This window comes from Dipodomys spectabilis, unplaced genomic scaffold (assembly GCF_019054845.1).
Source record: "Dipodomys spectabilis isolate Male_0828 unplaced genomic scaffold, ASM1905484v1 ptg000108l, whole genome shotgun sequence".
Taxonomy (NCBI): Eukaryota; Metazoa; Chordata; class Mammalia; order Rodentia; family Heteromyidae; genus Dipodomys; species Dipodomys spectabilis.
The window spans coordinates 910,001-926,909 of record NW_024870785.1 but is presented as its reverse complement, the minus strand read 5'-3'; the positions used below and the strand labels follow the sequence as shown (position 1 = coordinate 926,909).

General features: G+C 46.1%; 1 protein-coding gene across 1 annotated transcript in view; it reads right to left on the bottom strand.

Moving 5' to 3' along the window:
• Fmn1 (formin 1) overlaps positions 1 to 16,909 on the bottom strand; it is a 219,472-nt gene that overhangs the window by 80,333 nt on the left and 122,230 nt on the right. The window contains exon 5 of the mRNA XM_042687827.1: positions 10,079 to 10,166. Coding sequence (XP_042543761.1) covers positions 10,079 to 10,166 — 88 coding nt within the window. The remainder of the gene's footprint in view (positions 1 to 10,078; positions 10,167 to 16,909) is intronic.

Genomic DNA, 16,909 nt, shown 5'->3' with positions numbered 1-16,909 from the left:
GTCCGGGTCAGGCCTCGGGGCCCGGGTCAGGCCTCGGGGCCCGGGTCAGGCCTCGGGGGCCCCGTCAGGCCTTGGGGGCCCCGGTCCGGCCTCTGGGCCCCGGTCAGGCCTCGGGGGCCCAGTCAAGCCTCGGGGGCCCAGTCAAGCCTCAGGGCCCTGGTCAGGTCTCCAGGCCCCCGTCAGGCCTCGGGGGCCCCGTCAGGCCTCGGGGGCCCGGTCAGGCCTCTGGGCCCCGGTCAGGCCTCGGGGGCCCTGTCAGGTCTCCAGGCCCCCAGTCAGGCCTTCGGGCCCCGGTCAGGCCTCGGGGGCCCTGTCAGGCCTCGGGGGCCCTGGTCAAGCCTCAGGGCCCTGGTCAGGTCTTCAGGCCCCCGTCAGGCCTCGGGGGCCCCGGTCAGGCCTCGGGGGCCCTGTCAGGCCTCGGGGGCCCCGGTCAGGCCTCTGGGCCCCGGTCAGGCCTCCAGGCCGGGCCGGGGAGCGCCTGGCACCTCGCTCAAGCTCCCCAGGCTGCTTCTGCAGCCCTGCCTTTCCTGCACACCAGGGGGCTCGCTCCTATGACGGCCTTGCACCGGCCTTGCACCGTGCCCTGCCTGGTTTAATTCCTCAGGCCCCATGTCCTTTCTGCAGTTTAATTTAGGCTCCACAGGAGAAGTGTTTGTGCTTTAAAAGTCAATCAGTTTGTAGGTCTGAAGCACAATTTTAAATCTTTCTTCCCGGCTGGTAATTGAAGAGATTTAGCACTTAATGCACCAGAACTGACTTGTGCCATTACCAGAAAGGGAAAGAGAAAAAAGAAAATGTTGGCAAATTAAGTGAATTCAGGCATGTGATTTCAGGGACCTTTCTATGGCCACCGCAAACATCTTGTTTGGGTTAAAAAGACAAGAAAGAGTAATAATTGCACCAATAGCAAATTAAGATTACAGAAACCTCCCGTGAGTCAGTCTTAAGACAAGTTCTTATTCTCGTGATCACACCAGGGTTCTCTTTGTTGCTGTTTCTTGAATGAGCCATTTCTCTGTTAACTCTTATTTTTATCATCTCATCTTGAGAAGCCCCTTCCCATAAATTCTGAGATACAAACATTGAGATTTTAAAACTTTAATGGATTTGGCTATCGAAGTGTTTGAAATTAGCAGGACACACATCTTTAAATAATTATTCAAAATTAATAAGGTTTGTTCTTTAACCCACCTCCCTTCCCTGCCTTTACATTGTGAAGTTAACCAGCCCACTAGTAAATTTTCTCCATGGCGGGCTAATTAATTTTATTAAACCCACTGGTGATACTCAGAATGTCTTCAAGCATTGCTTGTACCACTATTCTGTCCAACCCTGTTAGGCTGCTTTTTGCCAGGTTCTTCTGACCTGGTAGGGATGGACGAGGTTGCTTTTGAACTGTATTTCTCCTTCTGTAGTTAAGAATCATATGAAGTCCTAAGTATAGCACAAATACCTGTGGGTATTGGTGTGTGGTGTGTGATTCCCAGGGAATGAGTTCCGCTAGATGTGAGGGACAGTTTTTTGACAAGTACATGGGGTGTTGAAAAAGAGAATGCAGAGACACAGAAGGAGGGGGCAGGATATGGACAGATGAAAATATTATATTGTGAGAGGAATGAAGCAAATAGAGAGACTAGTAGGGGAAATGTAGAGAAATTTAGGATTAATGTAAAGTTTCCACTTTAAAATCTACATATGTGTCTTAACAATAAAATTTTAAAAATTCAAAAATGGAGGAAACAGTATCAAGAGATCACTTGAGTCCAGGCAGCTATGTACATTATTTCTGTTATTTCTGTCTAGAATGTCCAAGGAAGGAAAACCCCCAAAGCCTCAAGTCCTAGGGTTTCTAGGAGAGTTAACTTACATGGACATAATGCCACTGCCTATTCATCCAATAGAGTTCACACTGAGGCCCAGAACTCATTCCTGACAATTCTGGATTAAAATATTGGAACAACGTATTAGAGAATCTGTGGATGGTCTCTGGTTAAATCATTCTTGAAAGCACTTACATTAAAACTATAGATCATTACCTACATAAACCCATCTCGTTAGTTAATTAATGATCACAAAGGGTAAAGAAATCAATCTCTGATTAAAATGCTATTTTTTTGAGTCACTTAGGATCAGGCAGCTCCACTTTGTAGTATAAAAACACATGGTCTGCCGGGCGCCAGCGGCTCACGCCTGTCATCCTCGCTACTCAGGAGCTGAGATCTGAGGATGGCGGTTCGAGGCCAGCCAGGGCAGGAAACTCCGTGAGACTCTTATCTCCAGACGGAGCACCATGAACCGAGCCAAAGGCAGGGATGCAATCTGGAGTAGTAAAAATCAAACCTCTTCCAAATTCTACCATCTCCTCTGAAAACACTTCCCCGAGAGTTACAGCCTCTCACAGAGGTGTCTAAAAATGGAAGCAAGAGGTGCCCCAGGGCTCTTCTTTCCAGCCAGGACAGATAGTTATTTCTCAGCAAATATGTCCAAATTTAGTTATACACTGACTAGAAAATGGTTATATCCTGGAAGCCTTTCCATTATGAATCTTTAAATCTAAAAAAGCTGAGTTGAATCCAGAAATAAGGTAAATAAAAGCCGGGCACCAGTGGCTCACACCTGTAATGCTAGCTACTCTGAGGATTGCAGTTCAAAGCTGGCCCTGGCAGGAGAGTCAGTGAGACTCTTACCTCCAATAAACCACTCAGAAAACTAGAAGTGGTGCTGTGGCTCAAGAGGTAGAGCGCTAGCCTTTAGCTGAAGAGCTGAGGGACAGAGCCCAGGCCCAGAGTTACATTAAAACTATAGATCATTACCTACATAAACCCATCTCGTTAGTTAATTAATGATCACAAAGGGTAAAGAAATCAATCTCTGATTAAAATGCTATTTTTTTGAGTCACTTAGGATCAGGCAGCTCCACTTTGTAGTATAAAAACACATGGTCTGCCGGGCGCCAGCAGCTCACGCCTGTCATCCTCGCTACTCAGGAGCTGAGATCTGAGGATGGCGGTTCGAGGCCAGCCAGGGCAGGAAACTCCGTGAGACTCTTATCTCCAATAAACCACCAGAAAACTGGAAATGGCGCTGTGGCTCAAGTGGTAGTATACACAAGACCCTGGGCTCAATTTCTAGTACAAAGAAAAAAAACAAATGAACAAATGAATGCCACCACCACCACCAATAACAAAACACACACACACACACACACACACACACACACACACACGCATTTGTTCACTTTCTATCTTACAAGATGAATTTAAAAATGCCATTCCACACAGTTTCATAGTGTGCCACAAGGCCCTGCTGCAGCAATCTGCAGCAGTCCTCGCTTCCTGTGGGCTTGTTACCGCGGCCCTCCTCCCGCCGCCGCCCGTGTGCCGGCGGTGAGGGCGGGCCCAGGTCTCGGCTGCCTCGGAATCAATCACGGTGGTGGGTTTCACTTTTATCTCCCTCCCTCCTTGTTGGCCTGCTCACACGGTCAGTTCAGTGAGAATATTTCAACCTCACCTCACAATATGTCAAAAGGAAGTAGACACACGCTGTGAAAAGCTGGTAATTTTATTGGGTTCCTTTACCTTTAAAAATCTGTTACTTGGTTGAGTCTGGTTTCTGGGCTTCTTTTTTGCAGGGAAATTGAGGCAAACATTTTTATGTGGTCTCTGGTGCCTGCTCTGCACTCCAACAGTTATACACACAAGGATCATTAGAGTAGTGTTTTGCCCATTAAGATATAATAACCATCAGCAGGGACAAAGAGCAGCTCAGTATCACAGATTCAAATTAACAGGCACACATAAAAACTACATGCCTGCATTAGGTGCACCCGCTGGACTGGGTTCTCCTACAATAGGCAAATTGCCTGTCTAGGAGCCAGGCTTTCACTGTGTAATTCTTTCTAACCTTGAACATGTCTCTATCTCCAACTCTACCATGTCCATAAATAAAACGTGTGCTTGCTGTTTGAAGGACTTCTAATTAATGAAAGACAAGGAGAGACGCATGTGAAGTTATTGTTTTCTTTTCCTTTGGGTGGTGCCCGTGATTGAAACACACAGCTTAGGGGCGCAATCTACCTCTGAATGGCGTCCCCAGCCTGGGAGATGCTCTCTTGGACTGAAGGAACATCTCTGGAAGAGGAAAGTGGGAGACCTGGGACACAGAAGGTGCATGCCTTTGTCTGTGAGATTAACGAAGAAAAATGGAGCCGTACACAGTGTAGAAGACATAACAGACAGCTTGAGCTGGCTCACCAGTCTCTGGCTGGTGATGGCTTTAAGAATAATATTTATGCAGTCTGTTTTATTCTTCGTGTTTCCTTTGGTAATTGACAGGATTATCTTCCCAAAAGCCAGTGCCTAACAATCGTCTACAAATGGATTCGATTTATTCTCAGCCAGACATTGCTGATTTCCAAGTAACATTAAACTTCCTCGATTTGCTGAAATTATTAAAGAATGTTAAGGGTTCAATAAAAGTTAGTTGTTAGAGAAAAGGGAATAGAATGAGCAAAGTGACAGAGAAAGCCTTTTTTTAAAAAATGCCCACACAACTTAACGAGAAGCTCTCAGAAAGCTTCTCCCCGACTGTTACCAGGGAAGGAAAAGGTAAGCAGTGTTCCGGAAGGAGACAGAGGTGGAACTGGAGAGCTGAAGGAGGCGGGGACAGGAGCCTCTTCCCGAGGCTCAGCTCCCAGGAAGGAGGGTCAGGCCGTGGAAAAAGCGGCAAGTGGTGAAGGGAAGGGGTGGCAGGAGGAGAGCAGAGACTGGGACCGTTCCCAGGCCGAGCAGAAAGCCAGACCGGACCTGCTCCGGCTGAGGAGCCCGTGACAAAGTCACAGGCCGACCACGTGCCCCACATCCCATGACGCCAGGCATGCTGCGCAAAGACACCAAGCCCTTGCTTGGTGGAAGTACCCGAGAGCAGCGCGTGAGGGCGCTGGGTCGGGACCAAGGTGACGGATCCGCTGTCCTCCGTGGCACAGCGTGGGGCCAGTAGGCACACTTTCCTGGGGGTAGCAGCTGGTAAGCAGGGCAAGATCGGCTGGCTGAGTCACTGCTCTGCTTCACACATACTCAGACCCACACAACTCCATTTCTCAAGCTCCATTCTGCAGTCAGCAGCCGTCTTCCCCGGCAGTGAGAATTTGCTGCCATGAGATTCTACATCATCTTTTCTGCCCAGATGCCAGGCTATAAATAACTACTTCACCTTGTCCTGTTAAAAAAAAATAAAAATCTAAAAAGCAGCTGGGTGCCGATGGCTCACACCTGTTAATCCTAGCTACTCAGGATCACGGTTCAAAGCCAACTATGGCAGGGAAGTCCCTGAGACTCTTATCTCCAATTAATCACCAAAAAGCTAGAAGTAGAGCTGTGGCTCAAGATATAAAGTGCTAGCCTTGAGCAGAAAAGCTCAGGGATAGTGTCCGAGCCCCGAGTTCAAGCCCCAGGACCAGCACTTGCACACAAAATCTGAAAACCACCAATGATCAACCAATGGACCAACTACCTGCAAAAAAATACAGAGAAAGCTTGGCTTCTAATGGGCATCATGTGCCTTTTGTACCAATCAGAAATAATTGAGCAGGAAGCACATATGGTTCATGTTCCGAAAGTTCATCTTTGTTTTTTTATATACATGTCCAGTTTAACCATCATTTAACTATCACTAATGCTAATTCTAATGTGCTATTTCAATTTATTCAATAAAGTAACTTGCAGAAATGCAGAATGACCAATATTGAAACTGGGTTATAGAACACAGAATGTTTCAACAAACAACAACAATAAAGCCCTGTAATTTGACAAAAACATCAAGTCAATTTTTTCTTGAAAAGATAGCCATAATTAAAACATGACACTTCATTCCTAAACACACTGAAAAAGGAAGGAAAGACATATAGAGAAACGAAGAAACAGCAACCAAAGTTGTTCTAGAAGCATGAAGAACATATTGCTGAGTGCCTGAATGTCATACTACTAGCAAGGGAGGCTTTTATTCAGGCTTTGATGGGTGAGTGGCAAAGCTAAATGACACAGCAAACAGGAGTTGTCTGGGAGACAGACAAAGCGACAGCTACAAAAGGGACACTTAACTACTCCATTCCAAAACCTCAAAATGACACAATCTTATAAAGCAGCAAAACCTTAGTTCTTGCCCAAGTCCACGCATGTGCTGTGCCTGGCGGTGCCTGTGGTGCTGTTTTATGGGTACAGTGAAACCGTCCATGGTTCAGACCTCAAAGACAGACAGGGAGCACGGAGCCCACACAAGCCCCCCCTGGTCTGCCTCTCCTCCCGGGAGGTAGTGGGACGAGAAACAGTTTAGGTTAAGCTGCTTCTGTTCTTCCATTAGCTCTGGTTCTTTTAAGCCAAAGTTACATTCTAGGCAGCTTGGACAGTCTCAGCTACTGCCCGAAGGGAGGTACAAAGAAAGGCTTCCTTTGGACCTCAGGTCTGGGGTGGAGGAAGGCACAGTGGTTTAGAGAGGTGGGCAGGTCCTGGCTGCTCAGCTGCTTTAGCCTCTGAGGAAAAGCATGGCTTATGTTTAGTTCACTTAAAGATTAAAAATATATTGTATTTAAGGAGCTGCCGTTCAACAAAGCAGCTTATGAGCACCGTGCACCTTGATCAAACATCACCCCTTTCAACACTGTCACCAACGTGGCATTGCCTTTCTAATGAGCTCTACTGATACCTGACAAGGGGCTTGACAGTGGCCCACGTGGCCTTGGTATGTCACAGGCACGTCACACGCCCCTTGTGGAGGGAAAGCGCCTTCGGCTGACACTGCATTTTCTTTGCTCTCCACATACTATGACGGGGGGAGGGGAGGAATTAAATGATGGATTTAAAAAACTCCAAAATCTGTTTTTATCTAAACTTCACAAAACCAACAGGTTGGCCTTAAAGATTCCTTCAGAGAGACCCTAGAGAGGTTATCCTTCGGTAATAAGAAAAAGGTAGAATGAATGCTCACAGAGCCAGGTAAAAACAAGGACAGCCAGAGTAGGTCTGTCAAGAAGGAGAGCCCATAAACACAATGACTCTCTGAGATGTGAGTTGTGGTCACTACGTCCACAGCAAGTCCCATCCTAACTGTATTAGGCTGTCGGAAACCTGAAGCCACTAGAAATAGCAAGGCATTAAAATACTATTTGTCTTATTTGATCTTTGAACTATCCAGATTTGTACATGACACAATGCTCTGTCTAAAGCACCCTAAAGACCCCTTAGAAGACTTTTAGACCTGATACAACTTTGAGCGAGGTAGCAGGTAGCAAAACTCAGTAGTTTTTGTAGGTGCCAATAACAAACTTGCTGAAACAAGTTAGAAAGCAATCCCATTCACAATCGCCTCAAGAAAAATCAGGTTTTCATGTCTTACAACGTGCATGCGAGCTCTGCCACACACTTTTGCTCTGTGTGTGTGTGTGTGTGCGTGTGTGTGTGTGTGTGTGTGTGTGTACTGGTAGGGAGTTGGGAGGCTGAGGCCTTTTGAACAGGCTCTTCTAGGCGACAGTGAGATTTCACCTCAGGATGACAGAAAAACTCCATGGCAGATTTCAGATGCCCATCCAAGCTCACTCTTCCATGGCCAACCTTTCTGGGCTCAGGCCTAGTGGGTGTTCTAAGTCCCTCTCCTGTGTGGAAAGCTCTCTGCATCTCCCAGAGGTCAGACGGCTTGCAGAGAACTGCAGTCTACGGCCCTGGGCTACCAGGAACTGAAATGAAAAATGCTTTATTTTGATGTTTGATCCTGAGTGTACGGGAAACTCTGCACGCATGCCAGGTTGTTTCTGGCAACTTGTCTGTGGCCATATACATGCAAGTTTCTATTGGGAACACTCAGCAGCAACTTCCCGTCTCTCCTGGGACAGGAGGGGAACTTGCTCATGTGCAACAAAAACACCAATTTGCAACGATGCAGCCAGCCGCTGTGTCCACAGACGCTAATGGCTTTTAAATATTAGACAGTTCATCTCAGAGATGGAGAACCAGAGAGGCCACGCCCCTCCGCAGCAGGCCTCTGGCTCGGTGTTATGTACTCTGGCAGTGAATGGAGTTCGCCTTGTCCTCAGAGATGTCAGAGAGCCCTTTGGGTAGAGCAGCGCTTGGCGGGCAGGCTGGGATTGTCACGTGTCTGCTGCGCACGTTAGCCTGCCTGCGCATGCCTTCCAGCCCTCCCTCAGATCCATCCTCGGAACAGAACCCCTTGCTTGCTTCGCCCTGTCCATGGTTTATTCCATGTGGCTTTGAGCAGGCACCATCAAAATAAAGAAATGAGTGACAAGTAAACCTCAAAAGGGATTTCAAAAAAATGTCATCCTGTGCGTGCACTGCTCGGCTGGGTAAGGTGCAGCAGCTCTCTGTTAGTTACATTCACGGCTGGTTGTGTGTCAATCGCACTTTGATCTCCTGGGTGTTCTCTTGCTCTTAGCTTGGTGGCATGAACCACTCTCAAGCCAAGGCACCCCAAACAAGGCAACAATGTGTTTAACTGAAGCTGTTGGGAGGCTGCAGGGCTTCAGTGGAAGCTGGTAGTCAAGCACCTGCAGTGCAGGGCTGAACGGAGCGGTCTCCTTGGAACCCTTTGCTCCAGGATGCCAAGGCCGATGCATGATCTAAGCCGTGCCCATCACTCTGGGCAGTGGTGACTAACCGTAGCCATTCCCTCTCTCTCTGCATCACCAATAAAAGGCAGGGATCGTGTTCAGACGTCTCCAGTGCTGTTATCGTAGACGGCCAAGTCAAAGTGACTTGGTATGGCTGCGTGGACAGTTGCCTCTCCCTTTCCCTCCAGCTCCTAACTCAAGACACTCACAGACCCTCCTACCATACCACTCACCTGTCTCTCCCTTTCCCTCCAGCTCCTAACTCAAGACACTCACAGACCCTCCTACCATACCACTTACCCGTCTCTCCCGTTTCCTTTCAGCTAGAGTTTTCTACTGTCCATCTCTATTTGTTGTCTTCTGTGGTTCATTTGTTGAAGAAACCTGTCACTTTTCTTGTCATCCCCCCATTCACACTTTGCTGATTGTGCTGCCATGTTTTTTTTATTTGTCATGGTCTACTGTCCCCTTGTTCTTTGTAAACTGTTGGAGATGTAATTCTTTTTTTTTTTTTTGGTCATTCGTGGGGCCTGAACTCTGGGCCTGGGCGCTGTCCGTCAGCTCTTCAGCTCAAGGCTAGTGCTCTACCACTTGAGCTACAGCGCCACTTCCGGTTTTATTGGTGATAAGAGTCTCACGGCCTTTCCTGCCTGGGCTGGGTTTGAACTGTGATCCTCAGATCTCAGCCTCCTGAGTAGCTAGGATGACAGGTGTGAGCCAACGGCACCCAGCTAGAGATGTAATTCTAAGGGAGGGAGCAATTATAGCTGGGTACCGAGCACAGGGGCTTAGTGGTGGGGATTTGTAGCTGGGTACCGAGCACAGGGGCTCAGTGCTGATTTGTAGCTGGGTACCGAGCGCAGGGGCTTAGTGGTGGGGATTGTAGCTGGGTACCGAGCACAGGGGATTAGTGGTGGGGATTTGTAGCTGGGTATCCAGCACAGGGGCTCAGTGGTGGGGATTGTAGCTGGGTACCGAGCACAGGGGCTTAGTGGTGGGGATTTGTAGCTGGGTATCCAGCACAGGGGCTCAGTGGTGGGGATTGTAGCTGGGTACCGAGCACAGGGGCTTAGTGGTGGGGATTGTAGCTGGGTACCGAGCACAGGGGCTTAGTGGTGGGGATTGTAGCTGGGTACCGAGCACAGGGGCTTAGTGGTGGGGATTTGTAGCTGGGTACCGAGCACAGGGGCTCAGTGGTGGGGATCGTAGCTGAGTACCGAGCACAGGGGATTTTCTACGGCATTCTAATGTATGTGCTTAAAATTTCACAATAAAACATTTAAAAGATTTCCAAGTTGGACTATTAGGAACAGAAAGAGGGTCCATAGGAGCAGAGGGCGGGTGAGGGTGGGTATGGGAAGGTGTGATCAAACAGCCCAGAGACATGAAGGACGCGTCCTAATGCAATACGCTATTTGTACAATGTACTAGAAAGGTGGGGGAAGGGTGGAGAAGACTTACCTTGCTGAATATCCTTCATTTCTAAGTGCAAACTAGATATCAAGATTCCCACAGCTTGAGACCGTTTTCCATCCAATAACTTGATGATCTGGAAGTATTTAAAAAAAATGAAAGTTCAAATAACCACGCAATCTTTCAGAGAGCATACTGAGGACAATACAACTTTCAGATATTCTGGTCGATGAGCTAACTGGGTGCCACAGTCCTACGCTCCCCATAATACTTCATTAGAAAGTAGCTTGTCCACAATTAAACACATTATATAATATAAAGGAAAAATATCACAAAGAAGCCAACCAGCTTTGTACAAACAGTTAAAGCCTTTACAATACCTTATTTTACTGTTTTTTGTTGTTGTTTTGTTTTCTGATCCTGGGCTTGAACTCAGAGTCTAGGCACTGAAGCCCTGAGCTGCTTTTGCCCAAAGCTAGTGCTCTACTACTTAAGCTACAACTCCGCTTCCAGCTTTGTTGGTAATTTATTGGAAATACGAGTCTAACAGACTTCCCTGCCAGGCTGGCTTTGAACTGTGATCCTCAGATCTCAGCCTCCTGCGTGGCTAGGATGACAGGTGTGAGCCACGAGCACCCAGCTTGTCCCTCCCGCCCTCCATTTTGTAGATAGAGTCATACCATGGAGCTCAGGCTGGCCCTGGCTCAGGATCCCCCTTTCTCTGCCTTCCAGTGTTGAGATTACAGGTGTGGATCACCACACCTGGCTACTTGGATTTTTTTTCAAATACATTATTTTAACCACATTGTACATTAAACTTTAAAGCTTTTTTAAAATTATGCTCACAACAGATTCTAACTATGTGTAATATAAATTTCAATAATACATGTATATAAAAATTTTTACAATCTTTTAAAAAAAACTTTACATACTTCATTGCCAATGATCTCCCCCTTTGTGAATGTTCCCTGGAAAAGTATAGCTTTGTCCAAACCTAGTAAACCAAATCCTCCTAAGAAGACTACACAGTTTCCACTAAAGAAAAAATTTTATGTGGAGAGGCTACGAAAAAAAGTCATCAGAGCCTAGAAAACCCTTTAATGCACATTGGTGGGCAAAATACAAACTAACCTAAGTGGTCACACCTAAGTCTCCACCTAAGTTACTTATAGACTTGCCAAAAACAGTGAAGATAAGATACAGAGCAGCAGATACCATATCACATTAGTGTCCAGCTAGCTTAAGTTTGCTTGTTGGTTGTACAAGTTTATTTTCATCAAGATTATCACTAAATCACATTGACCCTGATTCAATTATCACTAGGGCTTTATCTGTCCTCTTCATGCTTAGAATTCTATTGTCACATAACCATTAGACTTAAAACCTAACAGTGACAGATGCTGGTGGGACTCTTCACTTTAGCAGCCCACAGCTGCTTCATACGAATGTCAGTTCTATGTTTAGGCGGAGACAGAAGACAGCTCCCAAGGTGACTCCATTCTACGCAGGTTGGCTGTTCAGGGAAGAGACTTCAAACACATTCATGGAGAACAGGAGTTATTTATTAAACTTTGCTCATCCAGTGCTCTCTGCTGAACTGGATTTTTAAATCATCTTAACCCTCAACAATGAAGAAATCTGCAAGCTGTGCTGAACTTATCTCTCTGCCTGCCCCTGGCCCAGACCAGAGTCTGTATATTTCAGTATGGATCTTATTTTAAAATAATGCGCACCTTGAAAAAAATATTAAAATTATATTGATACACTGCACATATATTCATAGTCATTTTTTCAAACAAATCACAGTTCACTGTAAACACAGACTAAACTTGTATTCCTATGTCTAGTCTATATCCCCACGATGCCCATTTCTCATCCTTTGGCATCTTTCAAAACCATTCTCTAGTACTAAGAGACTTTTGTCATTGCAGTCCAACTTAGATTCCATCTCCAACCACTTCTTCCTGAGCTCAGGGGAAGGTTGAAAACAGCTGGCCTCCATCCCTCCACAAACTTCAAATCGCTCTTCACAAGAGATGCTTTATATTAAATACCAAAAAGTCTGTGTTTGAGGAATGTCAGCAAGCCCTTGGTTTATCTCAGGCCTATCTGGAATCAGCTGGACTTGACAGTACATGGGCTTCTCCTAGGTGTAATTACATTCTGGGGGGAGAAGGCAATTTGGGCAGCGTTCTGACCTACAAGCTGACCTTGTGCAGGGGCAAATTCACAGGCTGTGTTAAACCCTATTAGACATGCTTAGTTTAAGGCAAAGCCTTTCCAGACCCCTGCCACATGCCAGGATCAGGGTCCCTCACACATGCCGTATGCATTGCCTAAGGAACCTTCCAGAGCAGAGCAGGGCGGTGGGGGGGGGGGGGGGGAGGCACACTGCCTAAACCCGTACCTTGAAACAGTGGATACCCATCATTATTATTTCTCACATATATCTGCCTCTCTTAATAAGAATTAAAGCAAGAATAGGAAGACGTTTGCTATACTGGAAAAAACCACACCCTGACCACTCAGCTAAATAATTCTTGCCAGATAGTTAGAGAAAGACTTCTTGCCAGGCCCATGGAGATTTTGTATCTATGGAAAATCCATATATATTCATTCTTCAGCTTTCTGCACTGGGCAGACAAGGCCAAAAGCAAAAATAAAAATAACTGGTTCTGAATAACCACAAATGGCGGAAGCATGCTCAGTGGAGTGAGTCTGGCACAATTAAGAGCAGCAGTGCGGGCTTCTTCCTCAGCCTTTCCTGGCTGAATTCTGAAGGTTAATTTCTACACGGAGTCCTTTCTAGGCATCGAACGCACCCACAGTTATACCAAGGCAAGCAGACGGTTCACTCCTCAGCTTCACTCTATCCCAGCTCCCTCAGCTCCAGACATGAGATTCTTTTAACCTCCAGTGGTCTGTTTTATATAGACCTGGGGAGCAGGCATCTTGTCTACTTAAACACAGCCACATGCACTAACATAATGAACATGCTTTGATTACTTCTGGAAAACAAGTGTGTCAAAGTGCTGCCTTTTCTGGGTGAATCAATTGCACACCTCACCCCTGTGCTCCGTTTGTGAGTGTGTCAGATACCCTGTGCTCCATGCCTGTGAGTGGACATTAGCTTCCACAGAAATGCTGTATGTCAGATACCCTGTGCTCCGTTTGTGAGTAGACATTAGCTTCCACAGAAATGCTATATGTCAGATACCCCATGCTCCATGTCTGTGAGTGGACATTAGCTTCCACAGAAATGCTGTATGTCAGATACCCTGTGCTCCGTTTGTGAGTAGACATTAGCTTCCACAGAAATGATGTATGTCAGATACCCCTTGAGTACACTCTCAGCTATGCAGAAAAAAATGGTCGCATGGTTTGCCTCTCCATACGAGTGGACAACATGGTAGAGAATACACAGAAAATAGGTCACCTAACTCTTCCAAAGTAAAATTCTAAAAAATAAAATAAAATGAAAAGGAGTTACGTTTCCTGTGCTTTCCGACAGTGGTATCTTTCGCTTATGTATCACGTCATCACACGAAATTCTACTCCTTGGAAAAATTATGGGCAATAAGAGGCTGGCACCAAGCACGTGCATTACAGAGACGCCAGCTCTTCTCACGGACAGTGATCTTTCACAACTCTAAGCTGAGGCCACCAAGTGGACCAAAGTGTTCTGGTTGTTGTTACTGAGGAGTTAAACCAGGATCTCATTACATGGAGCTCAGCCAGCCTCCAACTCTCTCTCCTCCTGCCTCCAATTCCAAAGGGCTGGGATACAAGCTGTGCCATTACTTCTGGCTGCATTTACCTTTAAGACATTGAGGATTGGGGTTGAAAGTGAGCTAGAATCCTATGTTAGGGATGCAGAAGCCAGTGTACTGTCCAAAGGGCAGCAAACTGACCATCAACCTGATGCTTCCCTCTAGCCACTCTCCAGTCATGAACACAAATCAGCAAGGGGTCTCAGCTGGGGCTGGACTGGAGGCCAGCATCTTGGGATGATAAGGCAAAGGATAAAGAGCATCCTTAGATTTTGTTTTTATACTCAGTCATTTATTCTTGATAGAAATTTTTTGCCTTCCAAATAATAAAAAATCTAATTTGCAAAAACAGAATTGAGAAATTACCAATGGGAAAAATTTACAAGTGATACAGGGCACAAAGTAGTGAGATGTGGTGGCTTGTGAGTACAGGCCTTGCAGTACATGCACACACATGCACATGAATACACACGCCAGTGCACACACAAGTACACACTGCAGGCACAAAAATGCGTGCACACATAAGGCATAAGTGACACATGAACAACACAGGTGTACATATGCACATGCAAACACACAGCATGTACACACAAACAAATAAAAATGCACACACACCTGCATATGCACTGTGCATGCAAAACCATGCACATGCATCTATACAAAAAACACAAGCATTCACATGCATTCATATTTATGTACATGTTCACAGAAAAACATATACACATGCACATACACCATAAGAAACACAATACACACGAATGCACATACATATACATACTTATGCACAGACAAACACACACGTACACAGATATATACTAGTACACATGTGTAGACACAATGCATGGAAATGAATGCAAACAGACACAAAGCACACACATGCACTACACACGTGCACACACATGTGCACACATACAAGTACACATTTGCAGATGCACACAAGGCATACAAAGGCATACACACGGATGCAGACGTACACACAACACACTCATACACATTTACACGTGAACACACTTATAAACATACATTTCTACACAAGTACACACTCTCATTTAGTAACATGCGGATACTTGTATGAACCTGCCCATGTGTGAACCCAGCACGGTTATATACCTGTAAACATACCCATATATATGTGTGCACACATGTGCACCAAACACATTCACATGTGCACAAATGTACACAACTATGCACACAGGTGCACATGAACACGCTGCCACAAGTGAAGCATATGCATGTGCACAGGTATGTGTATGTGCAGAGACACAGCCATGCATGCACACATCAGCACACACAGGCATGCACATCCACACGCTTCACGGGTGAGGCCACGTGCACCACCCCACTGTGGCTGTCTAGTGTGGCAGTGACGAGCGGGAGGTAGGCAGGCAGCTGCTCCTCCAGGTCTGAGCGTGGAGGAGCTGTGGAGGGGTGGGGCTCTGCCCTCTCCTCAGGGAGAACAAACACTTCCTTGGGCACATGCAATTGCTCCTTGGCTCCGGCCCCTGTTCTCCTCCCTCTCTGCGTCACAGTGGAGTGGCTGGCTGGTGAACTCCAGGAGGCCATGTCTTGAAATGTCATCTGACTTGGTAAAAACAGGACTGAGCTGCTGATGGCCAGTCTGGTCTGGGAAGCTTCTGGATAGAGGCCTCTGTCAACTGGCCTGATAATGCCATTAACATAAGCTTTCCACATGCAGCTGATAATCTGCCCCATTAAATGTTTCAAGGGAAACTGGGCTTCACTGTTCTGTCAAACTGTTAGGTCTGAATCTCTTCCATGCCCTTATTTTTGGGGACACATAAAATTGCTGAAATGAAGTTTACTTTAAGGATTTGGGCTCTTCACCAAGAAATGTGAAAAGGCAGATTGTCATCCTGTCCTGGTCTGAAAACATATTTGGCTCTCCATCCCATACGGATGGACAGAAAAGCTCTTTTACTAGCTTTCAGACTGACGGGTTCCATCCTGTCTGCAAACGTGGAGAAGCCACTGCAGGTGAAGCTGCGGCTAGGCCTGGAGTACAGCGAGGTTCGGGGCACGCAGATACTCTTGGCAGCCAGGCTGCCTTTGTGTTCTGTAGAAAGTGAGTTTCCAAATCAAATCATGTGAGAAGAAATGATCAGGAGAAACTAACACATTCATCTTCCTGTCTTTAGACAGGACCAGAGTGAGCAAAGATGGCCCCAGTGCAGAGCTTGAGTTTGGATTCCTAGACTTCAGAATTATAAGAAGTTAGTATTGGAAGTCATTAGTTTGTGACAGTTTGCTAAGTTGGTCCTAGCATACGAACACAGGGCCTTGATATCCTCGTATTTCTAATAAACTCACACAGGTGCTTATTCCAAGATCATAGGCACACTGTGAAGAGCAAGACGATGTAAACAAAGGCATCATCTCATTCCCTACGTCCTGCACCTGGCACATACATTAACTATACCTCTGTGTTTTTTAGCATCCCTAATGACCAGAGGAATTTCTCCTGCCACATAGACAGTTGGAAATGCACCACTTCCCCTGGGTCTCCATGGAGAATTCTAATGCTGTGTACTTATTACTAATTGTAAATATCTTTCTCATGTCAGGCCAGTCCCAAGTTACAGACAGACATCTCGCACTTCTTAAACCGCTAAATGGCAAAGTTTCAGACTTGTCTTCAGACCATCTCGTCAGATTTCCAGTCTTGTCTATATAATTTCTCACTAATAAGAACTTGAACTTAGTCTCAACTATATCTGTAGTGGCTGCAATGGTGCTTTTTATTTCTCACATTTAGTATTAGGCTTTTGAAGAGAACATATGGTAACAATTATTCCAACCTGGTTATAGATAATGGGCAAGAAAAATGTTATTATCTTCAATGTCATCATGTCTTTGACATGATAATCATCGCATTCAAGATATCAGACATGATGGATGGTCTTTGATTTCAAGTGTATTCATGATGCAAATTACCTGGCCCTTCCCCCGCAGCAGCAGGTGAGGAGCTGGCAACAGTAAGCAGCACCTTCAGCTTCAGAGCCTGTAGCCACTGGTTGCTAACTGCAGAAACACTCAATACCACACTTTCTCCTTTGACGATACCTTCTGCAGAAGAACCTCACTCACAGCA